The sequence below is a fragment of the Pristis pectinata genome, chromosome 13 (genome assembly GCF_009764475.1).
Source record: "Pristis pectinata isolate sPriPec2 chromosome 13, sPriPec2.1.pri, whole genome shotgun sequence".
Classification (NCBI taxonomy): Eukaryota; Metazoa; Chordata; class Chondrichthyes; order Rhinopristiformes; family Pristidae; genus Pristis; species Pristis pectinata.
The window spans coordinates 39,426,853-39,439,263 of NC_067417.1; the positions used below are offsets into that span (position 1 = coordinate 39,426,853).

The 12,411-nt window shown below is 41.9% G+C and overlaps 1 protein-coding gene across 1 annotated transcript in view; it reads right to left on the reverse strand.

Moving 5' to 3' along the window:
• slc9a5 (solute carrier family 9 member A5) overlaps positions 1-12,411 on the reverse strand; it is a 170,605-nt gene that overhangs the window by 37,035 nt on the left and 121,159 nt on the right. Inside the window, exon 10 of the mRNA XM_052028713.1 lies at positions 6,868-6,997. Coding sequence (XP_051884673.1) covers positions 6,868-6,997 — 130 coding nt within the window. The remainder of the gene's footprint in view (positions 1-6,867; positions 6,998-12,411) is intronic.

Here is a 12,411-nt window from a genome sequence, read left to right on the forward strand (position 1 = left end):
TTATCTGTGCTCTTGGAGTAAAAGGTTACAAGCCAGTACCTTCGATCCTTGATTAAATATATATGTATACATTTTAAATGTTGATTGAATTCTTTGCTATTCACTGTTCTGAAAACAGCGCAAGGCTTTTCCTGCCTTTACTTCCCCGTACCATCATTCACGCTAAGTTTAGGCCCATTGTTAGATTTATTGAATTGAAACTGAATTACTTCACTCAGATGACATCACCATCTGTGGAGCACTAAAGGTCATCATTGTGTCACAGGCATGCTGGCTTTCAAACAGTAGAATCTATGAGATAAAGTTTCAAAACCTCAACAAAGGGCCAAAAACAAAACTACCTTATGAGAGAATGCTTTGGGAAATAAATATTTTTTGAATAAAGGGCCGTGTCTCCCTTGTATTTAATGTAAGAAACGTGTGATTTTGACATGTTGGATCAAGTATCCAGCAATGCTTTATTTGGAACTTTCTGCTTAACCACTGCTGGAGGAATGGTTTACTATTTCAGAAATCATGCTTTCTAAGATGCACCTTCTGTATTTAATACTGCATCCATTCATTCGCAATCAACAACATCTTTGGTGCAACATTAGTTAAACTCTCAGATCATGCCAATGCAAATACTTTCTTCAATTCCCTATCTTTTACCCCAACACCAAGGACTCATTCTAGGACAAGCTTCCAAAGCATCAAGATACCTCTTACCCTACCCAAAGTGATATTCTTCAAGTGGTACAAGACACTGTCCGGCTCATAGCCAAATTAGACCTCGCTTTACTTGAGTATGCTTTAAGCATGATATCAAATGCTGCACAGCCATCAGCTCACAGCTGAACCAGACTCTTCTCCTTGTCCCTCTCAGTGTACATACCAGGAAGTTTGGGCTGGAGCCGAATGGACCGTCTTTTTGTTTGACTGAGTTGGTCATTTGAACTGAGGCACAGCTTCAAAGTTCCACAAATCTGGCCCGGGCAAGGAAGAAAATCTCCAGCAAATCTTTGAATCCAGTTGGAAAAGTGAGTACAAATGGGTGTTCAGGAGGATTTAACTCAGGCATGGCTTGAATAACTTCCATGTTGATAACATCCCTTATTCACGGCATGAATTCCCCTTGACTCTACCATTAGTGAATGCTACTGAGGAACACGGGAAGTGTAAACTCTGGATGTGGAAAAGATAAAGTCTACCATTGTGTACCATTCATCTCCTTAAGGCATACAGTTTTTTCATTGAAACATACAAACTTCTTAAAGGGCTTAACACAGTGGATGAGGGATAATATTTGTTCAGCTGGGATGTCTAAAATCAAGAGTCACAGGCTCAAAATAAGGTTTAAACAAGCAGCTTCAGAACAGGGAACTGGGAATCATGGGAGGGTTGGCCAAGCTGACCTTAGACTAGTGGAATATCCAGAGCCACAAAACTAGCTGGGCCATACATTCACTCTGAGCTCACATGCTAGTGATACCGTGGCAAGAATAGGTGCTACTGACTACATGCAGGTCCATTGATTAGTGAATGAATATTTAACGTAAGCTTTGGTCCAAGGAAAGAGAGAAAATAGAGAGGCAGACTGAATAGAGCCTAGATTTCCTTCACCTATCTCATTTGGAGAGTTGGTTTTAAAGCTTCCCCCAAACTCATTAGCAGTGGCCCTTCTACCTTTCCATCCAAATGCTCAAGCCAAGAGAAGTTTGTGGAAGGTCACAGCAGGGGTATAACTAATCACCATCAGCAAGCCAGAGCAGCAATAACTCCATTCTGGTGGTCAGCAGTGAAGAACTTCAACAGCAGCCGGCAATGCCAGTGAGGACCACAGCCACTGAGGACCCACTTCAAGATCTCCAGCCAAGGAGCGAAGATGGCACCGGCATCACCTGAGGCAGGAGTCCAACTGTCGTGATGAGCAGAGAGCCTTGGACTTCTGGAGCCCAGCAAAGTTGCCTGTAACCAGCTCCAAGCATAGCAGATAGCATTTGGGACTTGAGCAGATAGTTAGAGCCTAAGTTAACTGTGTGTGTGTGTGTGTGTGTGTGTGTGTGTGTGTGTGTGTGTGTGTGTGTGTGTGTGTGTGTGTGTGTGTGTGTGTGTGTGTGTATGAGAGAGAGAGAGAGAGAGAAAGAGAGAGAGAGAGAGAGAGAGAGAATGAATAAAGCTGCATTCGCACTGGGATCCGACTTGTGTCCTTTTGTTTGCTTCAATAGGGTAAAACACACTTAAAGGGATATTGGTTCAAGTGCTCAGAAAGCCCAGGAGCAATAGAGGCCATTCAGGACTGAAGTGAGAAGGAATTTCTTCATCCAGAGCCCAGTGAATCTGGAATTTTCTACCTAAGAGGGCTGTGGAGGATCAGTTGCTGACTGAGAAAGATAGATCTATATCCAATATATAGAAAGAGATCAACAGACATTTTGATATTGAGGGAGTCAAGGGTTAGAGCAGGAAAGTGTCCCTAAGGTAAAAGATCGGCCGTAATCATATTGAATGGCAACGCAGGCAGAAAGGGCCAAATGGCCTACTCCTGCTTCTATTTCATAAGTTCTTAAACTGAACACAGTACATAGCCTGGGTTGTGGATAATAAACCATTCTCACACAACTCACCTGAGTGCATACACTCACTGCCTGGACATGCAACCTCTTAATTGTTTTGTTTGCTGACAGCTCAACAGAAAATGTTTGAGGTGTAGCCCATAGCCCAAAGGCTGCAGAGTTCTGTGCCTGAACTCAGGCTCTAGGTGAGTGCACTGATATGAAATCTACCCTTAAATCTGTCAAGGCAAGCAGTGAATGCTGGAAACTATGGATACAGCGGCAACACACACCTGTGATAACAATGGACTTTAGACCTTAATTGTTAGTGAAGTTAAACAAAGTGAGTTCATACTACCCCCAGAGAGAAAGAGATCAAGAGAAATTTGATTTACAAGCGACTTGAAAAATATGTACCGCTTTGCAATTGTATAAAGCTTTTCTTTCATCAAGTATGTGATGTGGTATAGTGTAATAATCTCAGTCATATACTGATGTCACAATAAGTAAAATTATATTGAAGTATTTGGCATTAGAAACATTTCCAAATGTTGAATGAAATGCATTAAATTCTATGACAATTAGAGGCCAATTGTGAATTTATTAATACTGTATTAATGCTTTGTGGGTGAAAAACATTCTCTTATTTTGCTGCTGGATTTTCCATGGTGTCTACTGTGAGTCAAACAACAAGGGTAATAGTAAGCATGGAATTTTACTAGGCATCGTAGCTGTTCTGTATATTCACGTTATATGATAGAAAGCAGTTTTAATGGCTCGTACCTGGCTTTACTCTCTATGTTTGTTTGGTCTATCCTTGGAGTGAGTACAAGGATGCATGCAGAAGACATGGCAATCAGCACACAGGGGGCACTAGTTTTGCATCCCTGGGTCTCATTCATTGTACAGAAAGAATCAACGTAGACCTCAACATATCCTAATATCCCTTACAGCCTGTTAAGTGCTTTTGTTGTCACTATTATAATGTAGGAAACATAGATGCTGATTTGTGCATACCGAACTCCCACATATAACAATATGGTGATAACAAGATAATCGGCATTCCTGGTGTTGTCTGAATGATAAACGTTGGCCATAATCTCAGAGTGGATGTCTTGGTTCTTCTTCAAAGTATGGTCATGGGATTTTAAGTGCACTTGGGAGACCAGAGCGGGCCTTAGTTTAACACCTTGTCCAAAAGACTGCAAGGATTGCCAGCTCAAATGTTTGAAGTGTGACGTGGAGCACAATGTTCTGACCCAGAAATGAATGTATGAGACATAGGTTTGATGGGTGGTGTGGTTCTAAGACACTAAAGATAAAATGCAGAGTCCACATATGATGACATCTGTCCCAACAATATATCATAAGGACATAACAAGTAGGAGCAGGAGTCGAGCCTGCTTTGCCATTCATCAAGATCTTAACCTCAGTGCCATTTTCCTGCACTATTCCCAGATCCATTGATACAATATTCAGAAATGTATCAATCTCTGTTTTGAATGAACACAGCAACTGAGCTTCCACAGCCCACCAGCGCACGGAGTTCCAAAGATTCAAGAACCTGCATGAAGAAATTTCTGCCCATCTCAGTCTGAACAGCTCATCCCTTATTCTGAGATTGTGATTCCTGGTTCCAGACTCCTCAATTGCAGGAAATATCCCTCCTGCGTCCAGCCAGTTGAGACCTGTAAGATTTATGTAACTCTCAATGAGATCTCTCATTCTTCTAAACCCTAGAGAATGCAGTCCTAATCTATTCAATCTCTCCTCGTAGCAAACCCACCATCTCTGGAATGAGTCTCCAGGATCTTCAATGCACTCCCTCTACATCAAGTACGTCCTTTCTAGATAAAGAGATTAAAACAGTTCAAAATGGTCCAGGTGTAGTCTACCCAAAGCCTTGTATAAGATTTCCTTATTCCTCCTGTAATTAAATCATCTTTGATTAAGGCTAACATACCATTTCCTCCAGGTGCTCCGGTTTCCTCCCACATTCCAAAGACGTATGGGTTAGGAAGTTGTGGGCATGCTATGTTGGCGCCAGAAGTATGGCGACACTTGCGGGCTGCCCCCAGAACACTCTACACAAAAGATGCATTTCACTGTGTGTTTTGATGTAAATGCAACTAATAAAGAAATCTTATCTTATCTTAAGTTGCTGGGTGCACCTACATGTTGGCTTTCAGTATACAAGGTCCCTTTGAACATCAAATCTACCCCATCTTTCACTGTGTTAAGAAATATAGCAGATCATAATTTGTAAAATCATATTCTCACCCTCTCCTGTGCAGTGATACTTCTGTTGACTAACAACTGCAAAAAAATAACCAATCTGGTGGAGTTTAAAAAAAACTTAATTAACAAGGAACAAAACTGACCCTGGGACTGATAACCTAATTATCCAATGAAAGAGAACGGATTTGATGTGTGTAATAAATACAAATTACTTTGTAACTGACACTACAAATCCATGCCAACTGTAATTAGCACATGTTTTCAGCTAATTCAGCAAAGCCACGAGACATCAGACAGACATCAGCGGCACGGTAGTGTAGCAGTTAGTGCAACGCTATTACAGGGCCAGTGATCAGGGTTCAATCCCCGCCACTGTCTGTAAGGAGTTCGTACACTCTCCTCATGACTGCGTGGGTTTCCTCTGAGTGTTCCGGTTTCCTCCCACATTCCAAAGGACGTACGGGTTAGTAGGTTAGCATGGGTGTAATTGGGCAGTGCGGGCTCGTTAGTCTGGAAGGGCCTGCAACTGTGCTGCATAAGTAAAGTTTTAAGGAAAGCTACACCTATGAAATTCACATATGTAACCACTTCAAATAAGGTCACCCACTTAAAACTCCACTCTTGGATCAATTTTGCATGGAAATTTCCTTCCAATTTGCAGATTATATCTTAATAGTTACATATGCATTTTCCTATATGTGAACTTATCTCTTTCCATAGATTATTGTTATATTGCATATGAAAGAGATCAAATGGAGTACTTTTGCCTGCTGAAAGCTTTCTCACCCGCAGCAGATAATGAATTGCTAGAAAATTTGACCAAACCCAACCCTTTACTAAATAAAGGTTCTCTTTGTCCACCATGTTTGAAATGCTTGATTGATGACAGCACCAAAATTTATTAGCAAGGGAGCAAGCAAAATCTTGTCGATGGTGGTTTTATTTTGTAGTGAATGTCTCCCTCTAGAGACCAAGGCATGATTGACAAAACTCACTCCTTAACTGTGTGGTTAAGCTGCTTTAATTGTCTGGGGAATACACTGCCAGTTTACAATTGCAACTTGTAGATGGTATGCACTAAGTGACTTAGAAAGCTTGGGGATGGGGGTGGGGGGGGGGGGGTGGCGGGCTAGATGGAGTCCTAATCAAGCACGGTGCTTTGACTAGATGTTATTACATATTTTGAGTTTTGTTAGAATTGCATTCATCCAGAGAAGCGGAGGGCATTTCATTGCACACTTCACTTGGGTCTTGTAAATAGTGGAAGGGCTTCGGGAGTCAGGAAGTGAATGACCTGCCAGAGAATATACAGGCCTCGTTCTGCTTTTGTAGTCACGGTATTTATGTGACTGATCCAGTTTAGTTTTTGCTCAATGTTGATTTTTAGAATATTGACGCTGGGTTATTTGGTGATGTCTCTCGGGTTCAGTGGTGAGACATTCTCAATGGAGATGGTCACTGCCTAACTCTCATGTGGCATGCATGTTACTCACCACACCCTGGCATGAATCAAAAGAGTAACATGAGGTCTGGTCAGCATGGAAAAAGCTCTTACCATTTTCCCTGTTGAAAAAAGACAGCAGTTGATAGAACTTGCCCTATGTGGCAGGGTTCCTCAGACAGCATGGTACAGTAGACAGCAATAATGTACTATGAAGACCACCTGGTTGCATCCCCTTTCAAAATGAACACTGACCTGGATGTCTGCCTGCTATAATAGGCCAGTGTGGAGTTCAAAGATATTTTGCAAACTTATGCTGCTCATTCTTTATCCAGAGAATGATTACAATGTGGAATTCCTTACTACGTGGAGTGATTGGAGTCAAGTAGCATTAACATATTGATGAGCAGCTGAGATGAACACATTAGGAATAAACAGAAAGGTGCACAAAAGCTCTTGTTGAGCATAAAAACATAACCTATTTGGGCCAAGTGGCCTATCTCTGAGTCATAAATTCTATATCATTATTTCTGTGACTTGATCCCCCACCCTCACCTCAGAGTGTCCTGGGCCTAATTTGTCAACCAATTCCCAGCAGAGGTTTTGATGGTACTTATCAGAGTCGTTAATGTACTTGTCTAAAACAAACAGTACCTGGTCAGCAAAGCTGATGGCATCGCGGACATTCAACTTGTGGTAAACGTCCCAGATATCATCCTTGATCCTACAGGCTGACTTCCGCATCAACATCTGTCTCAGGTACTTTTTGTCAAAGTGTTCCCATCTGCAGGAATAATGAATACAGTCATCACCCAAATAAAAGAGGCTTGAACAAAAAAGTTGGAATGATGTCTACTTGCTTTGTGATACCGACTTGGAGGGGAGGCTGACAGAGAACAGCAGGGCCCTGGGCAAAAAGGCACTACTGTTAGGTTTACCACTCACTTGACATGTTTTCCAGAAGCCAAGTGGCTCCAAACTGACTTTTGGATTGCCCTGAAGTGCCTCCTTTCCCTGTTCTGACACATATTGAAAAGATTGAGCCCAAATGGGAATGGAAGCACAGTCAGAGTGGCTGGCGCAAAATTCTATATCTTTCCTTCTGAAGAAATCCTTGCCTTTCTCTCCAAACAATGGGAAGTATTTTTAGAATTACATTTCATTCAACAATGTCAAGGGGTCTTATTCTAGCTAGAGGTCCGTGACTAGTGGTGATCCGTACTGGGACATCTGTTGTTCATGATATACTGTATATAAATTACTTGGATGAAAACGTGGATGGGTGGATTAGTAGCTGGTCTCCTTTTCCCAGGGTCAAGATGTTTAAAACCAGAGGTTATGCATTTAAGGCGAGAGAGGAAAACTTCAAAGGAGCTGTGCAGGGCAAGTTTTTTTTCCCCACACAGAGAGTGGTGGGTGCCTGGAATGCGCTGCCAGGGATGGTAGTGGCAGCAGATATGATAGAGGCATTTAAGAGGCGCTGAGATAGCACATTAATATGCAGACAATGGAGGGATATGGATTGTGTGCATACAAAAGGGATTAGGTGTCATTAGCTTAATTAGTTTGGCATAACATCGTGGGCCAAAGGGCCTGTTCCTATCTTGTTCTATGTTTCAACAGCCACTCTCCTGGCTGCTCACACTGGCATGTATGATGGTGAGAATGGAGAAAATTGCAGGAAAATTACACAACTCCTTTACCACAGATAGTCCCCTTTTCACTTATGTTTGTTTGACAAAATCCCTAAATACCATGGCTTAAACTCCACACACATCCTGGAAGCATATTTGCAATATTTTCCTATGTTCAGATTAGAAAAAAATTGGTAATGGAGTGGAAAATAAAGAAGGCTTGGAGCATTAACGCTCTGATTTTGTGTTTCTGTACAAGCCAACTCACACTGATCTGATTTGCGGGCACGCTGTGCCAAACTTCGAACACTCATTCATTCACTGAAGCTCGCTTGTGTATGGAAAGTGCTGACAAGAGTTTGGCCTGTAAACATAATGGGCTGCCCGATCCACATTCTGGCCAGACCAGTGATATTTAAAGACATATTGCTCACTCTCAAAGTGTAAATACTATTTTTATTTCACTCAGTTGATTTTCACTTATCTAGCGCACTCGTGACCTCAGGACATCCCAAAGGACTTTACGGCCCTCTAAGTATTTTTTGAAGTGTATTCACTGTTACAATGTATGGAATATCTCAGTTAACAGTACCCTCACCAGAAGAACGAAAGTAGTCCTAGAAGGTGGCTCACCACCGTCCTCCCAAGTGCAGTTAAGGATGGGCAATAAATGCTGGCCCTGCTAGTGGTGTCCACATCCCACTAATGTAAAGAAACAGATGCGATAGCCAGCTGTCAGCAATAATAAAATGATGATGACCTCAAATATGTTTTTTCAGTGATATTGATCCAGGGATAAAACACTGGCCAGGATGGTTGGAGATCTCTGAAATGCATGGAAACTTTTATGTCTACCTGTGGGTGTAGATGTAAAGCTTGAAATGTTATGTCCTTCCAGCTTCAATAATCTGATGACACAATCTGTTGCTCAGAACAACCATGATCCCATTATTGGACCTGTTGAATGGCTGCCTCAGCAACAACCTTCATGAAGACGGCTTTGAGAGAATATTTACAGAGAACTGGGCTGACAGGAGGCTTAGTAATTACAGGACATGTATCGAAAGTAATTCACAAATGAACTTTGGACATGTGGATGATTTTTTTTATTATGCAGTGAGTTAGGAGGATTTGGAATAAACTCCTTTGTATGTAATGCAGGGACAGATTCAACAGCAATTTTCAGAAGGAAATTGGATAAATATTTGCAAATGAAGCATTCTATGATTCTACACACTGGGACTCCTGTTGAGCAAGATGTAGCAACTGTAGTTATTCAGGGACGGATGGTGCAGGTTAAACTGACTGCATGAATTTACTTCAATAATAGAGGAGCTTGAGGAAGGTGCACTGAGTGAAACAACTGAGGATCAACAAGCAGAGAAAGCAGAAGGTTCAACACCTTTCTGAGCATTGCACATCCATGCCATGTTTCTATTGGATGTGCAAGAAACCCATAACCCTAGGCACATTTCCAGGGTTGATGCACGAGCATAATATTAAGCTGCTGTTCACTTGGAATCTGAAAATAAACTCTTTTAAAAATAAGAAATAACTTAAAATCTGTTAATTTCAATTGTTCAAGCAACTGATTATTAATAAGCATACTCCAGGATACATGGGAAATGTACTTCAGAAAAATCAAATCTTTCCCTATCGTTATTTGACATTAGACACTGTCCTGGACTACACTGGCCACCTTAAAATTAGTAGTAATGATTTTTATTCATTTTCCGTGATGTGGTGGCACTGGTAAGGCGAGCACTTATAATCCATCCCCAACTCTCCTCGAGAAGGTGTTGGTGAGCTGCTTTCCTTAACAGTTGCAGTCCTTCTGATGAAGATATTCCCAAAGTGCCAATGGGGAAGGAGCTCCAGCGTTTAGACTCAGCGGTGATGAAGGGATGGAGGGGAATCTGCAGATGGTGGTGTTGCCATGCACCCGCTGTCCTTGTCCTTCAGGGTAGTCACTGGTCTGGGAGATGCTGCTGGAGCAGCCCAGTTGAATAACTGTAGTGCACTTTGTTGATGGCACACACTGCAGCTGAAATGCACAGGTGGACAAAATGGACATTTAGGATCGGCAACAGGGTACCAATCATGCGGTTTCTATCAAGCTTTTGACTATTGGTGGATCTGCACTCAGCCAGACAAGTGGAGCGTAGTGCATCAACCAATGACTGTGGTGGGATCCCTCTTGTTGGAGATGGTCATTGACTCGCACTTCACTGGCACAAATGTTACTTGCCTCTTATCAGTCCATGCCTGAATGTTGTCTCGGTCTTGCTGCACAGGCTTCTTCATTTGTTGATGAGTTGCAAATAGAATTGAACATTATATAATCATCAGTGATCATCCCCACTTCTGATCTTAAAATAAGGTCATTGATGAAGGAGCTGATTGGGGCTGGGCCTAGAAAACTTGCCTGAGGAACTCCTGCAGTGATGTCCTGGAGCTGAGATGATTGATATGCAACAACAACTATCTTCCTCTGTGCACCGTATGACTCCAGCCATTGGAATGTTTCCCCTTGATGCCCATTGATTTCAGTTTTACCACAGTATCTTGACGCCACATTCGATCAAATCATTCCTTGAAATCAATAATCAGTCAATCTCACCTAAACACTAGAGTTCAACACTTTGGTTCCTGTTTGGACTAAGACTATGATGAGGTCAGAGGTACGTCCTGGGAAAATTCACTGGGCATCAGTGGGCAGGCAATTAGAAACTAAGTACTACCTAACAGCATGGTTCATGATACCTCTACCAACATTTTGTTGATGATTAAGAGACTGATTGGATTGTATTTAGCAGAATTGGATTTGACCTGCTTTTTTTGAAAAGGACATTCCTGGGCAGTTTTCCACATTGTCTGGTACATGTAACCATTGTAAGTGTACCAGAAGAGGTTGGCTAAAGGCCCAGCTATGTCTGTAGTGCATGTCTCCAGTACTACAAAGCCCTTGCTGTATGTCGTGGTCAGATGCTGTATCCAGCCATTAGTCAGCAAGGAAACATCTCTTTAGTGGTGATTAACTGCTAAGTAAATGGAAACAACATTCACCATAATGAATAACTCTGCTCCAAGCCAGCTCCACTTGATTCAAGTCTCAGGACCTTGGGTGTGGCACAGATAGCAGAAAGCAAACATGTAGGAGCAGTGAGATGCAAAACAGTGAACATCACCAGATGTTTGGGAACACTGGCGTACAACAGATTCTATTTCTAAACATTTGTTATTGAGAGAGATATACAGTGGCATGCAAAAATTTCTGTTACTGTGAATAGCTAACCATGTAAAAGATGACCTGATTTCCAAAAGGCATAAAGTTAAAGGTGACACATTTCTTTAATATTTTAAGCAAGATTACTTTTTTACTTCCATTTTTTACAGTTTCAAAATAACAAAAAAGGAAAAGGGCCTGAAGCAAAAGTTCGGGCACCCTGCATGGTCAGTACTTAGTAACACCCCCTTTGGCAAGTATCATAGCTTGTAAACACTTTCTGCAGCCAGCTAAGAGTCTTTCAATTCTTGTTTGGGGGATTTTCACCCATTCTTCCTTGCAAAAGGCTTTTAGTTCTGTGAGATTCTTGGGCCGACTTTGAGGTCTATCCACAGATTTTCGATGATGTTTAGGTCAGGGGACTGTGAAGGCCATGGTAAAACCTTCAGTTTGTCCCTCTTGAGGTAGTCTATTGTGGATTTTGAGGTGTGTTTAGGATCATTATCCTGTTGTAGAAGCCATCCTCTTTTCATCTTCAGCTTTTTTTTTTACAGACGGTGTGATGTTTGCTTCCAGAATTTGCTGGTATTTAATTGAATTCATTCCTCCCTCTACCAGTGAAATGTTCCCCGTGCCACTGGCTGCAACACAAGCCCAAAGCATGATCGATCCACCCCCGTGCTTAACAGTTGGAGAGGTGTTCTTTTCATGAAATTCTGCACCCTTTTTTCTCCAAACATACCTTTGCTCATTGCAGCCAAAATGTTCTATTTTAACTTCAGTCCACAGGACTTGTTCCAAAATGCATCAGGCTTGTTTAGATGTTCCTTTGCAAACTTCTGATGCTGAATTTTGTAGTGAGGACACAGGAAAGGTTTTCTTCTGATGACTCTTCCATGAAGGTCATATTTGTGCAGGTGTCGCTGCACAGTAGAACAGTGCACCACCACTCCAGAGTCTGCTAAATCTTCCTGAAAGTCTTTTGCAGCCAAACAGGGATTTTGATTTGCCTTTCTAGCAATCCTACGAGCAGTTCTCTCGGAAAGTTTTCTTGGTCTTCCAGACCTCAACTTGACCTCCACCGTTCCTGTTAACTGCCATTTCTTAATTACATTACGAACTGAGGAAACTGCTACCTGAAAACACTTTGCTATCTTCTTATAGCCTTCTCCTGCTTTGCGGGCATCATTTATTTTAATTTTCAGAGTGCTAGGCAGCTGCTTAGGGGAGCTCATAGCTGCTGATTGTTGGTACAAGGTTTGAGGAGTCAGGGTATTTATGAAGCTTTGAAATTTGCATCACCTGGCCTTTCCTAACGATGACTGTGAACAAGCCATA